The sequence below is a fragment of the Alnus glutinosa genome, chromosome 10, assembly GCF_958979055.1.
Source record: "Alnus glutinosa chromosome 10, dhAlnGlut1.1, whole genome shotgun sequence".
In the NCBI taxonomy this organism is placed as follows: Eukaryota; Viridiplantae; Streptophyta; class Magnoliopsida; order Fagales; family Betulaceae; genus Alnus; species Alnus glutinosa.
In genome coordinates this window covers 18,881,027-18,904,904 of record NC_084895.1, presented here as the reverse complement: position 1 = coordinate 18,904,904, position 23,878 = coordinate 18,881,027, and the positions used below count along the sequence as shown (strand labels likewise).

General features: G+C 33.5%; 1 protein-coding gene across 1 annotated transcript; it reads right to left on the bottom strand.

The window, feature by feature from the left end:
- Nucleotides 1–9,732: 9,732 nt before the first annotated feature.
- LOC133880481 (squamosa promoter-binding-like protein 7) lies at nucleotides 9,733–16,232 on the bottom strand. The gene is made up of 4 exons (XM_062319428.1): nucleotides 15,293–16,232; nucleotides 14,845–14,963; nucleotides 10,242–10,422; nucleotides 9,733–10,154 (listed from the first exon to the last, which is right to left on the bottom strand). The coding sequence occupies exons 1-4, from the start codon at nucleotides 15,970–15,972 to the stop codon at nucleotides 9,896–9,898; spliced, it is 1,239 nt and encodes a 412-aa protein (XP_062175412.1). The 5' UTR covers nucleotides 15,973–16,232; the 3' UTR covers nucleotides 9,733–9,895.
- Nucleotides 16,233–23,878: the final 7,646 nt, after the last annotated feature.

The window sequence follows — 23,878 nt, the reverse complement described above, 5'->3', positions numbered from 1 at the left end:
ATTCTGAGTATTCCGTACTCTGGAATATTATTAATTTTCCTCATCTTCTTCTTTCATCTCAGACCATCTCCGTCTTTCCCGCTCCTCCACTTCTGGTTCTTCTAGGGTTTGCGGAATGGCTAGCATGGAGAGCAAAAGCTTGATAGGCCTCGTGAATCGGATACAGAGGGCGACAAGCATGGTGGATTTGTCGACGCTCACTTCAAGACCTTCGATTGTGGCTCTGAGATTGCGTCCTCGTCCATATGTTGGTGTTTCTCTGTTACTATAATTTCTCTATGATTTGTTTGGTTCTTGAGAAAATCAAGGAAACAAGAAATCGGTGATTTGTTTGTGATTTTATTGGCTTTGGTTTGAATCCGCCGCGCCCTGCACCCCCCACCCCGCATCACCCCGACCCACATGTACCCACCCTGGCACGATTCCACTCTGTAACACGCAGTTCATGGGTTGGGAATTCTCAACCCGCAGGGGTGCAGGTCGAGGGCAAAAAGGACAGAAATTTGTCCTGCCCCATGCACACTCCTACCTACAAGTGCAATAACAGTCTAAATCATACCAACAATGAATAATGGAAAAAAAATAATAATAATAAATAATGTGAGGTGCATGGTTTAGGGCCTTAGGGGTCACCGATTAAACGATCAAATCATTGTTCAGTCATCCTTGTAGGTGATTTAACCACCTCCTTAACCAGAGGGTGGTTAACAGGTGTTGGAGTTTGACCAACCCCACCTAATCATCTAATTCTTATTTTCTTTTCTTTCTTTTTTTAATTATTTTTTTGGTAAAAGAAAAAAGAAATTATTTATCCCCTACAACACCCCCAACAGTGCATGCAATCTAAGTCCAACTTTATTGGCGCCGTACAGTTTGTGAGGGCATTTGGGCCCTCCTCTTGAATGCCATTGTAGTAAACTGTCTTTTGGCTTTGTTCATCTTGCATACTTTTCAACCCCTGCACGTGGAGGGTTTCTTTAGGTCTGTCAGTAGCTTATTCACATGTGGGGGCCTCCAGCTGATTCAGGAATGATTTGGTGCCGTTCACGTGCTGTGCACGTGAAACAGGAAAACACAGTGCTCTCTGCTCCCACGCGGGGGACCCATTTTAACCGACATGAAATTCACACAAACAATATATATATATATATATAAATAAATGAATGCCAAAAAGGACCAGATATTAACGATATTTTAGAAGGTCAACTCTGTCCAAGTACTAAAGTGTGTTCGGTTTGGCCATTTTGCTAGAAAATTTCGGATATGTTTTGTAAAAGTTGTTGAGTTTTTTTTTTTTTTTTTTTTTTTTTAAAGTGGTAGTAAAAAAATTATTTATGTAATATAAATAAAGAATTTGTATGAAAAAATAAAGAAAAAAATTGTATTGTAGTGAATTTTTTTATTTGAATATTAATAAAAAAAATTATTGATGTGATATAAAAAGTAAAAAATGTTAGAATGTTTTGAAGTTTATTGTTTTTTAGGAAAAAAAAAAAAAAAAGAAGGTGAAAATAAAGGAAGGAATGGGATAACAAACACCCCGATCTTGTTCAGAAATATGTTATTAAAAAAAAAATTGACAATTTAAAAACGTGAAAAAAATTATGTTTTTATGCAACAAGTAAATGGCTTGTTTTGAAGAATGGATAATTTTAAGGGTTAAATACCTATTTGCCCCCAGTGCTTTACGATTTTTATTTTTTGCCCTTCAGTTTTACTTTTTATCAAATTTGGTACCGGTGGTATATGAAAAGACGGAAATGGTACCTCCGTCTAATTTCCCGTCCAAACTAACGTTTAGCCACGTCATCCTACAAGTGTCGACGTGCATGCGCAACATCTGTCCTCGTGATACAGTTCAGCGCTGATGTGGTTATCATTTTTATTTATTATTATTTTAGTGATTTCTTTTATATATATATATATTAAAAAAAAAAAAAATCTGGGGGTTGGCTCAACCACCCATTTAGGCCACATGGGGGTGGCTAAGGCCATTTTTGGGGGTGGCCGAACCACCCCCAAGGGCCATGGGGGTGGTTCGGCTACCCTTAAGGGTCAAAATGGGGGTGGCCGAAACTACCCCCATTTGGCTTGGGGGTGGGTCGGCCACCCCCATTAGGCCTGAGGGTGGGTCGACCACCCCCCAGGGCCAAGGTTTTTCTCACTTAGGTCCTTGGGGGTGGCTGAACCACCCCCATGGGCCACGAGGGTAGTTCGGCCACCCGCAGACCGGCCGATCTGGAGGTGGCCAACCCACCCCCAGGCCAAATGGGGGTGGCCAGCCGCCCCATGTGGCCTAAAGGGGTGGCTTAGCCACCCCAACAATTTTTTTTTCAAAAAAAAAATCTTTAAAATAATATATATTGATTTTATTTTATTTTATTTTTTGACAAATCCGCACAAGAAGAGGAGGGGAATTCAAACTAGTAACTTCCATTTCATGTGGCGTGAACCGCGTGGTCTCCAGGCGATTGAGCTATTCCTTGGGAACAAAAATATATTAATTGTGTACAAAGTACCATGTGTGATATATTTATAAAACCAATGTACCATTTTTGGTAATTATTTAAACTACAGGGGGCACATCATGAAATATATAAAACCACAGGGGTATACATTGGGAAAAAAATTGTGTTTAAGTAACAAACATTTGGTCATTTTTTGGGTTATATCAATTGGCTACGCAGATTATTTTGTGTTTCCAATTGTTATACAGAACTGATAGCATTTTTTTATTTATTTATTTTTTATGAAGGGTTCAATTCTTAGCAACATATTATTTTCATACACGACAGGCATATAGGTTACTTTTGGTTCAAAACATGCATACCAAATATTGTTTATGTACAAAGTACCATTTGTGATATAATTACAAAAACAAAGTATTATTTTCGGTACTTATTAAAACCACGTGGGGCACATCGTGAAATTTATAAAACTACAAGGGTATCTATTGTAAAAAAAATAAATTATGGTTCTTAATTTTAAGGAAAAAAAAAAATTATGGGGGTGACCGGCCACGGGGGTGGTTTGGCCACCCCCAGGCCTAATGGGGGTGGCTGACCCACCTCCAAGCCAAATGGAGGTGGCTGAGCCACCCCTATATAATTTCCCATAATTTTTTTTTATTTATTTTTAAAAAAACCTTAAAATTAAGAACCACATTTTTTTTCCCAATAAATACCCCTATAGTTTTATAAATTTCACAATGTGCCCCATGTGGTTTTAATAAGTACCAAAAATAATACTTTGTTTTTGTAATTATACCGCAATTGGTACTTTGTACACAAACAATATTTGGTATATTTGGTATGCATGTTTTGAACCAAAAGTAACCCCTATGCCTGTCGTGTATGAAAATAATATGTTACCAAGGATTGAACCCTTCATTAAAAAAAAAAAAAAAAAAAATGCTATTAGTTCTGTGTAACAATTGAAAACACAAAATAATCTGCGTGACCAATTGATATAACCCAAAAAATGACCAAATGTTTGTTACTTAAACACAACTTTTTTTTCTCAATGTATACCCCTGTGATTTTATATATTTCATGATGTGCCCCCTGTAGTTTAAATAATTACCAGAAATGGTACCTTGGTTTTATAAATATATCACACATGGTACTTTGTACACAATTAATATATTTTTGTTCCCAAGAAATAGCTCAATCACCTGGAGACCACGCCACATGAAATGGAAGTTACTAGTTTGAATCCCCCTCCTCTTCTTGTGTGGATTTGTCAAAAAATAAAATAAAATAAAATCAATATATATTATTTTAAAGATTTTTTTTTTTTTGAAAAAAAATAAAATAAAATAAAATAAAATTGTTGGGGTGGCCGAACCATCCCCATGGCCGAGCCACCCCCAAGCCAAATGGGGGTGGTTTCGGCTACCCCCATTTTGGCCCTTGGCCTGCCACCCCCAGGATTTTTTATTATTATTATTTTTTATATAAAAGAAATCATTAAAATAATAATAAAAAAAAATGATAGCCACGTCAGCGCTGAACTGTATTACGGGGACAGGTGTCGCGCATGCACGCCGACACCTGTAGGATGACGTGACTGAACGTTAGTTTTGGACGAGAAATTAGACGGAGGTACCATTTCCGTCTTTTCATATACCACCGGTACCAAATTTGATAAAAAGTAAAACTAAGGGGGCAAAAAATAAAGGTCGTAAAGCACAGGGGGCAAATAGGTATTTAACCTTAATTTTAAAAGTAGATCTTTAATTTTACCATACAATTAAGTGCATTTTCAAAAATTGCATTTTAAAATGTTTATTTTTTTCAATTTTAAGAAACATATATTTACAATGTTAATGTTGGCTAACACTCTAATGTGGGGATATAGGTCAGAAGGTCAACTCTGTCCAAGTATTAAAGTGTGTTCGGTTTTGTGATTTTGCCGGTGAAACATGCATTTTTAAAAACAAAATTGTAGAAAATATAATGTTCGGTAATGCGTTTAAAAAAAAAATGTTGACTTTCACGTAGCAGGCCAACAAATTAAGGATGGTTTTTAAAAATGCACAATTTTAAAGGCCGATCCGCAATTTTATTAAACGATTAAGTGCGTTTTAAGATGACTATTTTTTTTCAAACTACATGTTTTAAAACCACTAAACCAAAAGGACGGTCCAGGAGAACTTGGACCTTATGGTAGTAATTTCCAGACGAATATGGCTGAGAAGGAATAGGCTGGTTTTTGAGGGAGTATTCACTCACCCCTCTAATGTCTTCAAGGAGGCAGATAACTCTCTTGCATATTTCAGAATGTGCAACTCTGAAGAGGGACAGCAACATACTCCTCAGGATGAAATTGTGCCTACTATCCCTCCTGCTAGGTGGATGCCCCTATCCTTTGGTTTTACAAAGATTAATTGGGATGCAGATTTTGTTAAAAAAAATATAAAAAATAAAAAATAAAAAATAAAATAAATTGTGTAATGTAACATGGTATGATTATATTAGAATTTATGGACAAAAATATGTGTTAATTGCTACCTTTAAGCAATGTTAAGTAATGACAACAAACATTTATCAAAATGTGTAAAAGGGGGAAGTCTACAATTCCTTCTCCCATATAATTTTTAAAAAATTAATTCAAAATGGATTATTTGGTGCTGTCTCAAAAGCATTTAACTCTTCAAGTAAATTATCGGTTTCATGGAAAAAAATAATTAGAGGGATCAGTTGTGAAGCTGCATGTACGAACTTTCACCTGAATAACTGGAATATCAAAAAGGCACAATTATTGATACCATAGAAAGTACAATAAAATTATTTTTGGAAGAAGACAAGGCCAAAAGGTATCTTAGGTAACATATTGACGACTGAACAAAGATATAAAGGCCCATAGTTGTAGGAAAATTGTGAGAAAATAAATAGAATAAATTAAATTAAAAATTGTACAAAAAGAGAGGTGGGGAGGGACAACATTGTTAGAGAGTCCCATCCCATGATTGGATTAAGAGTAAGTCCATGAGGTCTTTTCAAGAGGTCATAAGAAAGGACAAATTTTGTTGTGTTAAAGAAATGCGGGCATGTTTGGTAAAAGATTTTACAGTGAAATGTATGTTTAAATAATAATAATAATAAGTTATTAATGTGATATAAAGTAAAAAAGAAAAAGAAAAAAGCGTTCGATGATATAAAAAAATATTCAAATGGTGCTTTTTCTTTTTTTCTTTTTTTTATAGAGTTACACCAACTTTTTTTTTTCTCTATTTTCAATCTACTTAAATCTCCTTATTTTTCGTGTTTCATGGCAGACATTTGTCAATATCTTGTCATTTGAAAATAATTTCAGAATCCCAAAACAAAAATACAAGAAGAGATAGTAAAATTGCCTCAACATAAAAGATTCATGCTCGGTTAATCCTTGAGTAATCTCATCCCATTCATTTTAGAGTTTTCTTTGCTAATCAAAAACTTATCCGAACGATGTCCTTAAACAGATAAGGAAAATCAACTTGCAGATCATCAAGAGCATTGTAGTCGATATTGCCCATGGCATCCCAATCATCGCTATACTCAACCCCGCTATTTTTTTATTATTATTGTAGGTGACTTATCGCAAGTTCTTGACCATTATAATATAAGGCTAATCATTATCGTTAATCCATGTTTGTTAGTAATTCAACTACACGATAGAACATATCTACAACCACAACTGTTTAAATGATTTGAGTATAAATACATGGACAAAGTTTTCTATTAAACTGAGTTGAGAGAAATTTCTCAAACTTGTATATTATGCTGACATGGACAAAGGCATTTTGGATGAATGCGAGTTTAAGAAATTGGATTTGAGATAATTCTTCCAACTTAATTTGAATGAAACTTTATCCTAAATACATTCACAAATTCATCTCTTAAGAAATGATGCAAATTTTTATAAAGGCTATGTTATATCCCTTAAACACAATTTCTTTATTATATCCCTTCCATTAAAGAATATAGTTCTCTCTCTCTTTTTTCTTTTTTCTAATCGAATTGAAATATTTGAGTCTTTTATTGATCAAAGATCATGAGCATAAAACTCTTACATCACAAAGCATTAAGATCTACGAAAATCATAGCCACATGCTATGAGGTTAAATAGTCGTAGATATAAACAAAATTCTTACAATAAAATGATATCTATGACTTTCATCTTCCACTAATCCATGTACAAAAATAGTTAAAGAGCATGTATATCTGCTTCGAGCAGACTAAATCTAAGATAAGGATAGCCAAATATCTTAAAGTAAATTTATTTAATCCGGCCATGAGAGATACTCATTCACACCTGACTAACGTTCATCTCATAAATCGCCTATAAAATATTTCCATGTCACATAAGTTTGACACCTTATAAAAAAAATAAAAAACAAAGGTGACAGAGAGGAAAAAGGACTCTTTGCCACTTGAGGATGGTGGGTTCGGCCACCCCTGTAGAAGTTTTCGAGCTCCCTTGGGAGTTTTATTGGTTTTAGATGGCTTTTTATACCTATAGCAAAAATGGTAGAAACTTATATGAGGTGACCCCCACACAAAAAAGCTTAAATGTTTTGTGGTAAAAGTTTTTGTTAATATTTTTTTGGAAATGAAGAGAGAGAGAGAGAGAGAGAGAGAGAGAGAAGGGATACAAATTTAGGAGCATGCATCCATCATGATGCATGTGTGGAGTGTAGCACCCATGGAAAAAACAGCATTCACAATTTGCTTGGCCTTCAGACCTAAGAAACAGCAGGACAGCTAAGTCTATAGCAATCATAAAGGCAGAAGTGGAATCTTCCACCAAATTTGTTAAAAGGACTCCCTTCTCATTTTTAAGGCATGCACAGATCAGGGTGAGTCAGCGAAAGAAACCTGTCTGGCAGAAACTTTGAAATAATAATGAGAACTTTGCTTTGTCTTTACCATTTCTTTGTAACTTTGAGGAGCCTTTTCACATGGCTGCACTTCATTGTATGTTGACTTCACATGCAAAGATAAAGTAAGATTATTGTTGAAGTGAATTCTTTTTAACAGCTGTAAAAGCGATTGATGCGGTATAAAATAGAAATAATTTGTATGGAAAAATAAAAATGTTTTGTTTTATAACATGTTTTTTTTATTTGAACAGTAATAAAAAAAATAATTAATGTGATATAAAAAGTGAAAAAAGTTAAAATTTTGTAAAGTTGATTTTTTATTTATTTTTAAATAAAAAAGTGAAAATAAAATGAGGGGAGAGGAGGAGAGAGTGGTTGCCAAACATACCGTGCGTTTTATGGATTTGTAATACCTTACCATTTATTTTTTTTTAAAAAAATAAAATTGAGAAAATCAAACTACCTTCCTGGTTTGACTACTTAATTCCTTTCCTCGTGAATATTTATGTGGTTCTGTTTTTTGTTTATATATATATTATTCATAACCCTTTTTTATTTTTTATTTTTTTAAAAATGATTCATTTTCTCTCATGGTCCTTCTATTTTCCAATTTTTCAAAATCATTATTGGATATATGGGGTCTATGCGTGAGATCCACATGGGCTCCACAGATTCAATGGTGATTAAAAAAAAAAATTGTGAAAATAAGAGAAGGACCATTGAAGAATTAATATATAGCACGTCTTTTTTACTTTTTATTTTTTCAAGGGTTATTGCTTTTGCTTTGATTACTATTCCATTTTTGCTGCAGTCTTTCAACCGGGATAAAATCAAGAGAAAATGCTTTCTTGTATTCTCCTATATATCCTAAATTATCCATCAAGACTATAGGATTCATACGTGAGTCTTAAGTAAGTCTTACAGATTCAATGGTTAATTTTTAAAATAGAAAAAAATTAAGAGAATGACCCAAACTTGCTATTTGTACTAAATAGCATGTATTTGGGATCAAACAACATTTGATAAAATTTACCAACATGTTCTACTTTCTGGTGAGAAAGTACTCCTACAGGGTTAAATTAACTAGCTAGGGTGGTAAAAAAAGTACAGGCACTATAGTTAAGTTTTATACCTACGACATCACATGGATTTGCTTTTAGAAGGTGTTGCACAAAAGTAAAGCAACATCTAGTGATGTAGGATTGCAGGGTTCTGTCCCAATATCCAAGTAAAAAGTATAGTATGTAAAAATTCATGGCAAAGTTCTTAGGAAGAAACCATAAAGAATGCATAATTTTTTGTACCCAAAAGTCCTTATCACCAATCTAGTGGAATCTATATCTCCAAAGGACGGTTCATTTGTCACCTAAAATACTTTTCTCCGACTTTTGGAAGAAATAGTACAAGTTCTAATGTTAATTATAATGGATAAATTAACAATTTTTTTTTTTTTTTATCTATTTAAACTTTTCAAAATAAATGATGACTTAACATAATATTAAAATGAACGTTTAAATCGAGTTCGAACTTTGTCTCGTAGAATGAAGTAAAAAAGTACAAATATTTAGGCTTCGTTTGCTTTGTAGAATAAATATTTTATTGGGAAAGTGAATAGTTATTATTGAGAATAAAAGAGAGTGGAATGAAATTGTTATTCCTATTTTTTAGTTTGATGATAACACATATACTTTAATTGGAATCGAATCTAAATTACTAAAAAAAAAAAAAACCCACATTATTTTATATATATATATATATATATAACTCAAATTAAAAAAGAAGAAGAAGAAATAAAACATGAAACTAGTGTGTGGCCAACCACCCATTGGGGTGGTTAGCCAGCCATAGTATTGACGTAGGTTTCTACTTCAGAAAAAATAATATGAGGTTTATTTTTTATTATTTTGAAAAATGGAGTCCATGCCTTTAGGAATAACTATTCCTATATTTTTTTTTTTAAAAGAACATGTATTTATTTTTGTAAAGAAATAATGATTTCAATGAGTAAGTATTCTAAATTTCTAAAGAATATTAGACCCATACCAAATAAAAGAATGATTATTCTATAAAAATAGTCGTCATTCCATTCTAGGATTTATTCCACAAATTCGCAAACCAAACGAGGCCCGAGTCTCAAAAGTTGCAACCATCCCTTGATCACATTTTCCATGAGGAGGAAATGAAACCGGAGTTGACAAGATCATAACCAGATGAATGAGCTTTATGGTGTTAATTCGTCAGATACAATCAATCACATGAATATTCAAACACATCTTGTCTACATGTTCTTATAGTACTTCTGGCTGCGTACTTATATAGATGGGGTTTCAGCAATAAGAGATTTTCTTCCAAATGGATTATAAATGATATTATTCTATACACAATATCCGTACTGATTGATAAGATCATGAAACTTATGAAGCAACAAAAATAAAAAATGATCACATGAATTATACAGCTTAAAAAAACTATCCTACAAATCTCTATATGTCCTCACACTGAAAGATACAGCTAAAAAAACAAAAAAAATCAGATTTCATGGGCTCCATGAAAGGAGTTCCATAGATCAGAACACTCTTCTTCCTCTTCCTTACTCTTTCCCCTCACAGACAGTAATCCAAATGCCGAGCTAGAAGCCTGCATGAGATCTAGTGTCAATTGAGTGTCACTTTCATGGTACCGATTCCAACTATGTTGCTCGGGAAACATTTGGTGCTGGTTCGGTATGACGGAGTTAGACCTCCGTTGGGTGCTGCCTAGATCCTCCATTCCGTGGTTTTCTGTATACCTATTAAAATATTGATTAAACTATTAAATATATCGTTTTATTTTTATAAGCTTAAGCTTTTCGAATGAATGGTGATTTGACAAATACCGGTCCCGATCGAAAATGAGCGGCCCGGCCATGATGGTTGCCCGGTGTTCTGCTATCAGTTCACGAAGTGCTGCACTGGATCTTGAGGAGATATCAGCAGGAGAAACCCAGGAATCGGTCTTGGATGACAGAAGAGAGAGAGCACGTCCTGTCGGTGATGATAAGTATGGAAATCCCCCACCTATAAACAAATTTACATGATTCATGTTCATGTAAGTAACTCATAACCATTGCAAAAATATGATGCATAAAAGTTGTTCAGAAGTGCACATGCAAGAGATTTATCATGACTTGTAGACCATTGCAAGTAGGACTAGCAATTTTTTATATGACCTTTGAATCTGACAATAACTCAACACGAAATTAAAAGGTTAAGGTTGAATAGTCTGGCCCATTAAATTAAATGGGGCAAGTTATAATTGACCTATATAGTCTTATACTCATGCTTAGACACAACCCGAACCCAATACGCGACATAATAGCAAACAATTTTTGACATGACTCGCGAAGCCGATACAAATTCAATACACAATTAAGGGCTACGATTGAAGAGTTTGACCCGTTTAATTAAATATGTCAATTTATGGTTGATTTATATAGTCTAATACCCATACCTCGACTCGACCCGAACCCAAACCCAAACACGCAAAAAAGAATTTCACACAAACTACCACCCCTAATTGCAAGACTTAGCATGAGTTGTAGACCATTGCATGATTCAGAAGTGGACATGCAAGAGACTTAGTAACGGTTACATTATTCATGTATGTAACTCGTAACCATTGCATGCATGACATCATTTTCCATTGCCTATTTCAAACACATTCTCTGGAATTACTTTCTACAAGTCTTCCCATGTATACATGAGACAATTTCACTTTAGGACTGCTTAGTAATAGAAACGAAAGCCATGGATATAACTCTCCTATAATTTTAAAAAATTTGAGATATTCAATGGAATATTAATCATATCTTTTCCCTCAAATTTATGTAGGCATGATCTATGTTTGGCACAAATGCAATTTTGTATTTTGAAACAATGAAGTATATTATCTTATAACAAGTTTGTGCTAAGGGTATATGATTTAAGAGGGAATATATGTATGAGGAACGAAAAGTATTTGAGATACAGCAGTTTTCACTACAATTTTCATACAAACTGGTGTGGCACTCCATACTTGGTGAAATAGTGTGGACTGTCAGGTCAGTTTGTAGTAAAAGTTGTAGTACCCCTAGCAACACTCATTGCATATTCACGTTTAAAATGTCTTGTACTCTAAAAGGAAATATATGAATAAGGAACGAAAAATATTTGAGATACTGTAGTTTTCACTACAATTCTCATACAAACTGGTGGCAGTCCATACTTAGTAAAATGGAGTGGACAGTCACATTAGTTTGTAGTAAAAGTTGTAGTACCCCTAACAGCACTCGTTGAATATTCACGTTTACGATGTCTTGTACTCTAAAAGGAAATATACCTATTGTATCAATAATGCTAACTACTGTCCTTTCTCCAAGTTTTCTACGTAATGAATTTACAAAATGCAGCAGAGTTCTACTCAAATAAAAAAAAAAGCCCATGAGGCACAGTTTCTTTCTCTGTAAGTTTAGTTCAGTAGGTTCATTCCATGTCTCGATGTGTTTATAGATGTGTTTAATCTTAAACCATATACTTCCTTCTGGATATATATATGGAAAATACAAGTACAACTCTGAGGTTGAGAACTTTCTCAGAACTATCCAAATCTCCAAAAAAAAAAACATTTAGAAACATAGTGAAATCACAGTGAATCATCCACTTAAATCTATAAATTTATTTGATATTTCAAAACAAATGCCATGCAGAACAGGTTTCCATGATGAAAAAAAGGAGAGTTATTGTCACATTATGGAGTTGAACAAATAACAGGTTTCCATGCATATAGGAAAATGCTTCAGTTATTAAGACTCCCGGAAGCACTGAATGGAGAGCTTGTACGTAAGCTGAGAAAAATAAAAGAAAGAAAAGAAAGAGAATGGGAGCTAGGCTTGTAAGGAAACTGTATCTCAATAAGTCCCAATTACTATCCAATCTTGTTTGTTAGAATATAAATTAAATGATTAAATTAACTATTTTTCTATAAGCTTATGCTTTTGGGATAAGTAGCGATTTACCATGTATGAGAGCATGTTCTAAATTCGAACCTTGTCTCCATCATTTATCATTTCATGAATTAAATATTTCACGTGACTCACTAATTAAGGGAAACTAATTATACGAAAGAAATAGGTCTTATCAATAGCATGCAATAATAATTTATTGTACAGCAAGCACTATGAATACCAACATTAGAGTACTTAGGCACGTGTACATGACAAATATTAATTGATTCAATAAACCATTTTCCTATAAGCAAGTTTTTGCGATAAGTAGTGATTTACCATTATATCAAAGCAGGTCTCAAGTTCGAACCTTGTTTCTGTCATTTACCATCTCAATTAAATATTCTACGTGACTCACTAATATTAGGGGAACTAATTATACGAAAGAAATAGGCCTGATGAGTAGCATGCAATATTAATTTATTGTACAACAAGCTAGCACCATGAATACTAACATTATAGTTAAGCACATGACAAATATACATATAATGGGAGTGGCTCACCTCCCATTTTTATTCAGATGTGTATCCTATGTGTCAAAAATTAATTTAAAAGTCAATATAATGGCTCATTATCAATACTCTTTTAACCCCTAGCTAAAACATTGCCACTGTTAACTTAATTATATATAAAGTCAATCCTATCATATTATAATGGATTCATTTTCATCAATTTGAAGGAAGATTAATTTGGGTATATATAGTGGGTACTATCTTCTTCTTCTTCTTTTTTTTTTTTTTTTTTTTTTTTTTTTTTCTTTTTCTGAGGAATACTAGTGATTACTACATTTGTATGATTCAGTCTACTTACGAAAAAATTTTAGACCAAACTAAGTTTTTTTTTTTTTTTTTTTTTTTCAGCCATACCTGATCTTTTTTTTGATAAGTAAGAATTCATTAACAAGCGCAGAGGGGCGCAACCCTAGTACACATGAAGTATACAAAAGTGCCCCTATACAGAGAAAATAAAAATAACAAGAAAATAAAAAGTCAGCGAATAACATACTACCCGGGCTATGCGCCGACACCCAAAGATATAACATATTAAGCACATTTCTACAAAGAGCCCTAACCGAAACCTCCACATCCTCAAAAAGCCTAGAATTTCTCTCACGCCACAAGCCCCACAAAACACATAAAGGAACATGCTTCCAAATACGGAAAATAGGACCACGACCCAGCAAAGTGCCCCAACCAGTCAACCTGAAACTACTCCTTCTAACTAAGACATATGATTATGTAACGAACCTGAATATCAAGTCCGTAACGGGGTAATTTAGGTTCTAAGAGAGAACCTGCCAGACTTCCTTCAAACACACGGTTTGAAAATAAACTTCTCTCAATATTTTATTAACTTACAATCAAAGACTCCTATTTGTAACCACACCGGAACATCTTAGGAGATTTCCTTTGTTTGAAATCTACTAACCCTACTGAACCAAAATATTTTATACCCACTAAAAATAAAGACTAGATACAAGCACAATTTGTAATAAATGAAAGAAGTCATATCATTTTAACTTTCTTGTCATACTGTAATCTCACTTGCCGAATTGCTAAAATGAAGAACAAGAATCTGTTACAGTCCTATGATGCTTAGAATTAAAAAAGTATGGCAAATAAGTATGTCAACAACATGAGGAACAATCTAGCACAATTGAATAAACTATCTTGGCTAGCTTGCGTCCATATATAGTACTACCACACTTAGTTCCCATATAGTTAACAAGCTAGAACATTGAGATACTATTGTTGGGCTTGAAAAGAGCATAGTATTTAGTAGACTGTCATGCAACTAGAATGATGATGTGTTAGTAAAAATCAACATTTGGATCAGAAGGGGCTTGTAAAAAAAATAATCAATGATTGACTTTTACTGTCACGTCATCCCAGTTGTATGACAATCGTACAACAGTCTACTAAATAGCATTTCTCGCTTGAAAATATGCAAGTTTGAACTACTAGTGAATAAACAAATAAAACCACAAAACAAAAAAAAATCACTACAAAATGATGAAGATGCATGTTCAGAAATTAGATGGGCAAGATTTATAACTAAATTTCTACATGAAGCAATTAAGATTATAAAAAAGGGATTCATTTCAGCAACTTCTCTTTTGTAAGAAAACTTGATGCATGAATATTGTTGTGCCTTAAATAGACAAATTATGCCTCAGAATAAGAACTGTGATCAGTCTGAACCAAGATGCTTTTTCCTTGGGATTCACCCCCAAGACAAACAAGGCTTTGCCCTAGACAAAGTCTAATTATAATATAGGCAAAGGTACATCCTTTCTAAAAGAACTCATTCCAAATTTCCAATCCTATCGAAACGCAAATTTAGCTACAGACGAATGATTACAACAAAGTACAATCCTATCAAAAGAAACTTCAAATTAAGAATTAATAAAAAGGGGGACAAAATTGACTAAAACAGTTCTATATTATTATTATTATACCTTGAGAAGTGTTCCTGTTAGCAGAATCATGAGCGCTCTTCCTTCTTCGCTCGTTGTGCCCCGCTAATCTCCTCCTGCAGCTCCTCTTCGAGTCGTCGAATTCTGACACCGCATGAAACCTGCGCTCATCATCGTTTTCAGAACACGTACACCCTCAAACAGTCCCCATTTTCAACTAAACTACTTCAAATTAAAGGCAAATGTAGGGAAGATATTGAACAGCTATTTAGTGGAATTAATTAAAATAATCGTAAAAAAATAAATTAATGACTGATTTTCTGTATAAGTCCTATTAAATAGTGGGTGAGGCTTTAATTTTCTTTTCGTTCGGGTTGGGAGGTAGAGAGTACTTCTTGCACACTTCGTGGAGTGTGTCCACTAGATTTTTTAAAAGAATAAAAAAATAAAAATTGACACGTGCAAGAAGTATTGCTCTGGGAGGTATTACCTGCTACACTGCTGACAGAAGCGCTGTTCTAACCCTAGAACGACGACCCGGGGAGCCTTTGAGTGCATTTCACAGACCTTGTGCCTCCGGTGGTAATCCTTGGCGTTCAGAAGCGGCACGTGGCAACCCTCCACCTGGCATCTTGGCACCGTCGCCGGCAAGGACGAGGAAGAGGAGGAAGGCCCACCACCACCAGTACTACCTCTATGATCAGTACTGGTGGTGGTGTAGGGTTTGCCTCTCTTGCCTACAGATGACGACCTGGCCACGTGGCGATCACCCAGATGGGCAGCGTCCTCGAAGTAGTGCCTCTTGCCCAGATTCAAGCACACCAGGTGTGGGTCCGGATGGCGCTGGGACCCATCTCCGGTGCCGTAGAGAGTGGCTTGCTGCTCCTGCTGGTAGTGCAATGGCTGGTGGCCGTGTAGACCGATACTATCGCCGTGGTGAAAGAAAAACGGCGCGTGGGCCGCACTCCCCTCTTCACGCGTCGCGCTTGAACTCCCCGCCGCTGCTGCGGCGGTGGCTGCGCTGGAGTACAGCGTGTTGCCACTATTATTTCCCCAATCCAGCCTCGAAGTACTGAGCTCCCAGCTGATATCCCAGCCAATATTTGGATTATTACTGTTCTGCCCCCTGTTAACGTTGCTCTGACCAAACATGTTCCCGCCAATCTCCATTTCTCTCTGACTCTCTGTGTGTAAGAATATTGGATGGTTTTTTTTTTTTTTTCAGAAGAAGAAGAAGAAAGAAGAGAGATTGTTGAGACAGAAAGAGAGAAGATCAGTGGGCAGAGAAGGGTCTGGTTTCTTTGTTCCACTCCAATGGGGTTAAAACCCTTGAGAGAAAAAGCTGCAATGCGGCAGAGATGAGAGGGCAACTAATAGATAGAAGCAGCGGCACGTGAGAGATGCAGGTAATGGCACGTGCAGAGAGAGTGAAGGTGGGACCCGGCCTTCTTTCAGGGAGTGATAAGACTCGAGAGGGTCAGAGACCAGTTTAGATATCAGTGGGCTGAGAGACTTCTCTGCTCTCTCTCTCCCTCTCTTTTCTTTTTCTCTTTTTCAATCATGGACGCGATGGCCGCGGAACGCCCACGCCCAGTTCGTAAGGCCGTGTACCTCACTCTCCCGTTGTCGCTAATTCGCATGCATTTCCCACGTAAACTCGCGTACAAACCTCCCGTTTAGACGTCACGCGTACGGTTTATCATGCAAGATTTGGGCGGGTGTCGCCGACGCGTTCTATTGGGCCGTGACTCTCATATTCCTCAAATATATGCAAAATCCATATAGAATCCCCTGTCTAGTTCAGAATTTTTAACTTTATTGTAGTTATTATTAATTTATTTATGTGTTTTGAGCAAGTTTAAGAGCCCAGTAATTTTATTTAACAGATTCTTATATATAATTGAGATAAATCAATTGTAAAAATTAGCCTTTATTAATAAAAAATTGTAAAAAAGTAAATTTAATTATTAATTCTTATTGTCACATTATTTCAATCATATAGCAGTCTCTTAAAATAGCACTTCTATTATAAAATTATAAACTTTAAATCCCAAAAATTTAAAATTGGTAGAAAAAAATTAATTTAATTATTTAATTAATATTCTAATATTTTATTTATGTATGACTCAAATAATTTCTTAATATATGAGATTCAACACATGAAATATTTAATTAAAATATAAAAAAAAAAAAAATCCTGAACTTAAAATTTAGTTAGGTTATCATGTTAAATGACCGATTGTGAAAAAGTTAATTAAATTAATATTCTAACATTAATAGTTATGATTTTTCTTTATTTGTAATCGTTAAACATATTAATTAACGCAAGAAAAAAGAAGAAGAATGAGAGGTGATTTTTGTTTTTTTTTGTTTTTTCACAATATTAGTGAATGGAGGGATGAAGAAGGGCAAAACGAAGGATTAAAAGAGGAAAAAGGGTTGCTACCAAAACAAGGTAGGAAAGTACCAGAACGGCTGGTCGTGAATGAAAGGACAAAGGACCTGAATGGAATGGTAACATTTAACAAAATGTTGTGAAAACTGGTGGAAGTCAAATCTTTTTCGGGTACATTGACCGACAAGATGAAACGACAGCTAGTGGATCTCTATTATATTATATCCGAGTCTTATATAAACTATATGTTTAATCTTCAGAAGAAGAAAAAATATATTAATTAATTAACATATAGATATCAATGACAAATAATTAAAAAAAAACAAGGTTATACATACGACATTTATTAAACATGTTATTTAATTAACATTTTAATATTAGCAACCACATATATTTAATTTCACATCAATTGAGTTACTGTATTTTAAGTGACTTATATGAAAATTATTTAAAATATATCACGTTAACTAATGTGAAATAGAGATGATAAATGTGTCTTAATTAATAGTAGAATTAGTATATACTATTTAAGAGTTTAATGTGTAAGAATGTGAGTTTGTACTCTTGTCGATCTCTGCATTATATTAAGGTTTCATTATTAAGATTGAGTTCGTAGCGGAACAAAACGTTTTCAAAAAATATTTTTTGCTATTTTTCTGGTCACGTTTAGTACTAATGTGAAATAAATGTGATAAGTACTATGTCTTAATAGTAGAATTAGTCTATACTATTTAAGGGTTTAATGTGTAAGAATGTGAGTTTGTAACTCTTGTCTCCGCATTATATTAAGGTTTGGTTATTAAGATTGAGTTCGTTTCGGTATGAAACGTTTTTAGAAAATATTTTTCTGGTATTTGATGTAGTCGAAAAAATACTAGTTAATAAAAAGTAATTTATGAATCAACAGTAAATTTCCTAATGTAAGGAGGAAAACAACTTACGCCAACAAAAATAATTTTCAAGTCTAACAACAAATTTGTCATTTTAATTTGTAAGTAAGCTATTTTTCGGAACTTGTCTCCCCCTCTCCCACACCGCCTGTTCCTCAAATTGTAGCACCACTCACCCTTATAGAGGAACCCAGTTCTCCTTCCCTCTAGAGCCACTCCCCAATGCCTCTTTGCCACCATCCCTCTTACCCCGTCCTAACCTTCCTCTCATACGGTGACCATCACCGCTGCAAAGAAACCTAGCCACCATTTTTTTCAAGTGCAACCCTATTATGAGTGTCGTGTGTCGTCTTCCTTGTAATATGTTGTAACTCTCCCGCCCTCATGATTGTTAGACAATATACTTTTCATATATCGAGAGATTTGGTTTGAGAAATATATTGTAATTATCTCAAATCAAATCCCCTAATATATAGAGAGTATATTCTCTAACAATGATTGGCCCTATCCCTTGGCGTTGCAGTCTCCTAATAACTCATTTTTTTCAAAAGAAAAATACTCGTCCTTTTCTCATTGCAATTCTCCCTAGCCTCTCCATTTGTGGGTTTTGTGGGGGATATATTTTTTTTTTTTTTTTTGTGAATTCTTGGCAGCAATATTTGGTGTCTTTTTAATAATTTTGAGTTGTAGTAGGCAAATATTTTCTATACCAATAAGTTAAGGAAAATATATTTTTCGGATTTTTATTTTTAAGGTCCTGAACCAAGTACAATGCAAAGTGAAATATTTTCTCCAAAAAATATGTCAAACTAAAACAAATTTTCTTCAAAAAATAATTTTTGCATCGAAGTACAAACTCAGCATATAGACAATTTTATGTATTAGACCTCGATAAAAAGTTAGTGATACTACAATTGGTATTCCCTGAAAACCTTTTTGGAGAGTCTAGAAACTCCTAGTTCATTTTCACACCAAAAATATAAACTCTTAAAGTTCGTAGGATTGGTAGATTGTTTTAATATATAAGGTTAAATACTTTATTGGTACATGTAGCTTGTAAACTTTATTTTTTGCTCATTGTACTTTCATTTGTATCACAGATAATACTTATGGTTTGCGAAAAGACGGAATTGGTATCTCCGTTAATTTTTCCATAAAAAAACTAACGGTTTGACACGTGTCAATTCTTAAAAGTAGACACGTACCATTATGTAAAAAAATTAAAAAAAAAAATGCTTTAAAAATTAGTAAAAAATTGGAAATAATAAAACTTATAAAAAAAGGTATTAATTTTTTTTTTTTAAAAAAAAAGAATAAAAAAAAAGAAAGAGGGGTGGCTCGGCCGGCCCATGACCGATTTGGGGCCAATGGCCTAAGAAAAAGAAAAAAGAAAATATATATATATATATATATGGGGTGTTTGGCCATTTGGTTCTTGAGGTGGCCGAACCACCCCGTGGCCTTTCAGGGTGGCTGTGGTTCAGCCACCCCCAAGGGCCGAACACCCAAATTTTTATTTTATTTTATTTTATTTATTTATTTTCTCGTAGGCCCTTGGAGTGGCCATGAGCCATCCCTCCTCTCTTTTTTTTTTCTTTTTTTTTTTTTTAAGTTTTATTGTTTTCAATTTTAACTTTTAAACTTTTTTATTTTTTTATTTCTTTAATATTTTTTTTTACATAATGACACGTGTCTACTCTCAAGAGTTGACATGGGTCCAAAAATTAATTTTTGGATGGAAAAACTAAATGAAGTATCAATTCTGTTTTTTTTAAAACCATCCATATGTACCATTTGTGATACAAATGAAATACAACGGATAAAAAATAAAGTTTTAAACCATATGTACCAATAAGGTGTTTAACCATAATATATATAACATCTCATCAAGGGAAGATTATCGGTTCCAACTTCCAATTCCACGCCCAAGTCTTTTATCATTGGATTTATTTTCATTGGGTAATGTTACTCGTTACATTTATTTATCACATTTATTTGACACAAACGACGTGACATGTTTTAAAAGTAATTTTTTATTTCAGTCATTTAAAAAAAAAAATCACTTAAAACACGTAATTTGCAGGTGTAAAATAAGTGTAAAGATTAACATTACTCTTAAATTAATGTTTATTAAAAACACATGTTAGAATTACATTTTTTAAAATAAGTGTTTAGTTCTTTAATTAAAACTACCAAAGATCAAATACGTACTTTTTGTTGATAAACTAGCATCCCATGTGGATTAGATGCTATTCACTTGAAAGAAGATTCATTTCATAGTTTAATATATATTTTATCACTTTATTTAAAATTTTAAATAATATAATCCTATATATGTTATTAAATGTAACAAAATAAAATATTAACAGTAGAATAGTTCTTTACACTTCAAATTTTTTTTTTTTTTTTTAAAAAAAAAAAGTTATTTCTTTTATGGAAAGAAAAGCTTTTCTTCTGGATTAGAAAATGCGTAGTGATCTTCCATTCAAATCTAAAAAGAAAAAAGAAAAAAGAAAAGAAAAGAAAAAAGTATGCCACACAGACTGTAAAGTGCTTGATGCAGTGTTAAATTAGGGCAGGCCAAACACCTGTCGTATATGGATTCCACCAAATACAGGAAAGATTGATCAGATTGCCTGATTGTGACCAGTCCTTCCCTTCTTTTTTCAATGCTCAGAATATGACCCCAAAAAATTATTTTTGTAAGTAATTTTAAAAGTTTTTTTTGACGTCATTTTAATAATGAGATATTTTTTAAAATTATTATTTAATTAAAATTTATAGTAATTAATCACAACCTAATTATGATTTTAAAAGTCACATTATTATTAAAGGGACATAAGAGAAATTTCTAGCATTACTCATCTTGTCAACCTCTGTATAAGAAACGTGTAAATCTATCGTTGAATTTACGGGACTACATGTACGTAGGTTTCACAAATTCAATGATAGATTTAAAAAAAATAAAAATAAATAAAAATAAAAAATATGTAAGAGAACGACGCAAAACACTTATATTACTGTGATTTACTGGTACAATGCAAAAGGCTTCATTAAATAAAGTTCTTAAATAAAGTGTTAACATATTTATCACATGGTAGTATTTATATAATTTAAATACAATAATATTAAATTATTCTCATTAAATAAGATGTTATTAGAAACAAACTCTTGAGTTCCACACTTAGCTGAACAGTTTATTCCTAACTTTTTAATAGAAACAGTTCATGTGTTGTTTGATTCTTTATGTAAGAAAAATATTAAATTAATAATTAAATTTATTTAAAATTTAAAAATAAATGGTAGTTTAACTTATTCTTAATAAGCTGTTTCTTTCTGACGTACGGAGAAAAGGACATATTAGTGCCTTTTATTTTTTATTTCTAAAATTAAGGGCTCAATTATTCTCTTAGCGTAATAATAAGGTGGACAAGTGTCACGTTACGCAAGGAATTGGCATGTGACTGTACGAGAGCGTTCACGTTTGCCTTTTGGCCGATTTATTATTATTATTATTTTTTTTAATTAATAACTTTATAAAAGATACTGAATTATGCGCTATTTTAAGATAAAAATATTTAATAATTAAATATTTTAAACTAGTGTATTTAAATTTTCAAACGTTTCATTTAAGAGTATTTTGTGAAGATTTGTTGTTAAATCCTGCCATAATTCTCAAAATGCCTATCTTTTTTATAGGAAAAAAAAATTCTCAAAATATCCTTATATTTTTTTTTAAAAAAAAAAAATTTATAAGATTCAGGCATGAGTATAAATAAATATAGGGGTATTTTAAGAATTTTGACATGATTTAACAACAAATTTTAACGGAATACTCTTAAGTAAGACGTTTGAAAACTTAGATATACTAGTTTGAGACGTTTGATAGTGCAATATATTTATTTCAAACTGGCGTATAGTTTGAAATTATTTTGTAAAGTTATTTTTTATTTTAATTAAAAAAATTTCTTATTTTCTATTTTAATTTTATCTACCATTTTTTCCTACACTACATTCCAGCTATTCACTTCACTAAATTCATTTATATTTTTTTCCTTAAAAATTTATTTATTCTTATTTAAACATTTTAGACAAAGCCAATCATGTTTTCGAAGTCCTGAACATCTCGGTTTGTCATAAATATGTGTAGCTAAAAAGACACCGATCATCTGGGTATCCAAAGAAGTGGGACCCAATTGAATAAATGACATTAAAAATCGGTATCCACGTGTACGGTCATTATGGTTCACTTTATTGCTGGGGAAATGGAGTATCTGGTGGTACATGGTCAGGAACCTTTTGTTAAATAATTAATAATTAATAATTTTGCAGAAAAAAACATGTTCCTGAAAAGCAGGGAGAGAGAGAGAGAGAGAGAGAAGGAGATATGGGAAGGAAGAAAAGTAAGAAAACCTCCACTTTCCACTGGCATAGTGGGTGTTTGCCACGTGTACATCAACAAAGTTTGATTCCAAATTCTACTGCCCGTACTCAAACAGGGTCGGCCGGTGACTGAGAGACATGGGAAGAATGAGAAAACGTTGTTTCTTTTAATGAAACACAAAGAAGATTGCAAAAGAGATAGAAGCAGTGTGGAGAGGAGGGGACCATTTTCAGGTTTTGTTCAACTTTATGGATGATTTTAGAGGGACCATTTTTTGAATTGTTGTGATATTGGGAATTTGGGTCATCAACTTGGTATAATTGTAATTACTACGTTACGAATTGATGATGCAATTGATTGCATGATGAATTAATAATGTAATTCATCGTACGGAGACGGACTCAAACTAACAAGCACCAATAAAATGGGTGGAAACAGTTTGGAGGCCTGTCGGAATTAGTCGGCAAGGAAACCTTTTATTGCTTAAGTTGTCAAAGAAATTAGGGTGCATCACTCTAAGAAAAAGAGCTCATTGAGATTGTGTATGAGATTGGGTATGCGATCGTACTTGGAATGGTCGGATACTCTTTTTATGTGGGAGTGTACACTGGTAGGATACGAACTCAACCAAATGTCGTGTCAAATTCTTCGCTTTTTGGCAAGTTATGTCTGTAGTCAAATGCTATGCCAGATTCTACACTCGTTGGCAAGTTATGGATGTAGCCAAATTCTAGTTATGCTTGAAATCATGGATCGGTTGGGATGAAATCGTGGAGTGGTCATTCTCCATACCACAATCTCGACGTTCCCCACGCAACCACTATGCTGACAAGCAATCTAGCTTCCATTCACTCGATTGAGTCTTGTTGTTTGTGTTTTGCTATGATTCCTCGCGTTGGCTTTGGTAGTCTGGTCAAGAATCGTGATTGAGCTTCATCATCTCAACCCTATCTGAATCATAGGTTACTGAGTCCTTATATCCAACCTGGGAGAGTAATGTTACACATTACCCATTATCCCCTCAATCATTTCAAAGTTTGTGGCGTGGTTTTCCGAAACATTTGGTGCATGCAAATTAGTATTTTGGTTGAAACACCATGCCACATAAGCTTTAAGGATGAGGAATAATCTGGGTTGTCCAAGAGTATATCTGATACGTATATCAGTGAATTCTATGGAAGAGATATTTTAAATTCAAACTCAATCTCTTACAAATGAAATACATAAATGCATATATATTATCATGGTTGAGTTAAAATAGTTGCCATAGGAAAAAAAAAAAGAAAAAAGAAAAAAACCAGGGTAGCTAGGTAAAACCAACCCATAATTAACCGAAGGAAAATATCAAAATGGTGGAACCTTGGAAGATACAATGATGTTTACGATATTCTGATACCTTCTTTTCAA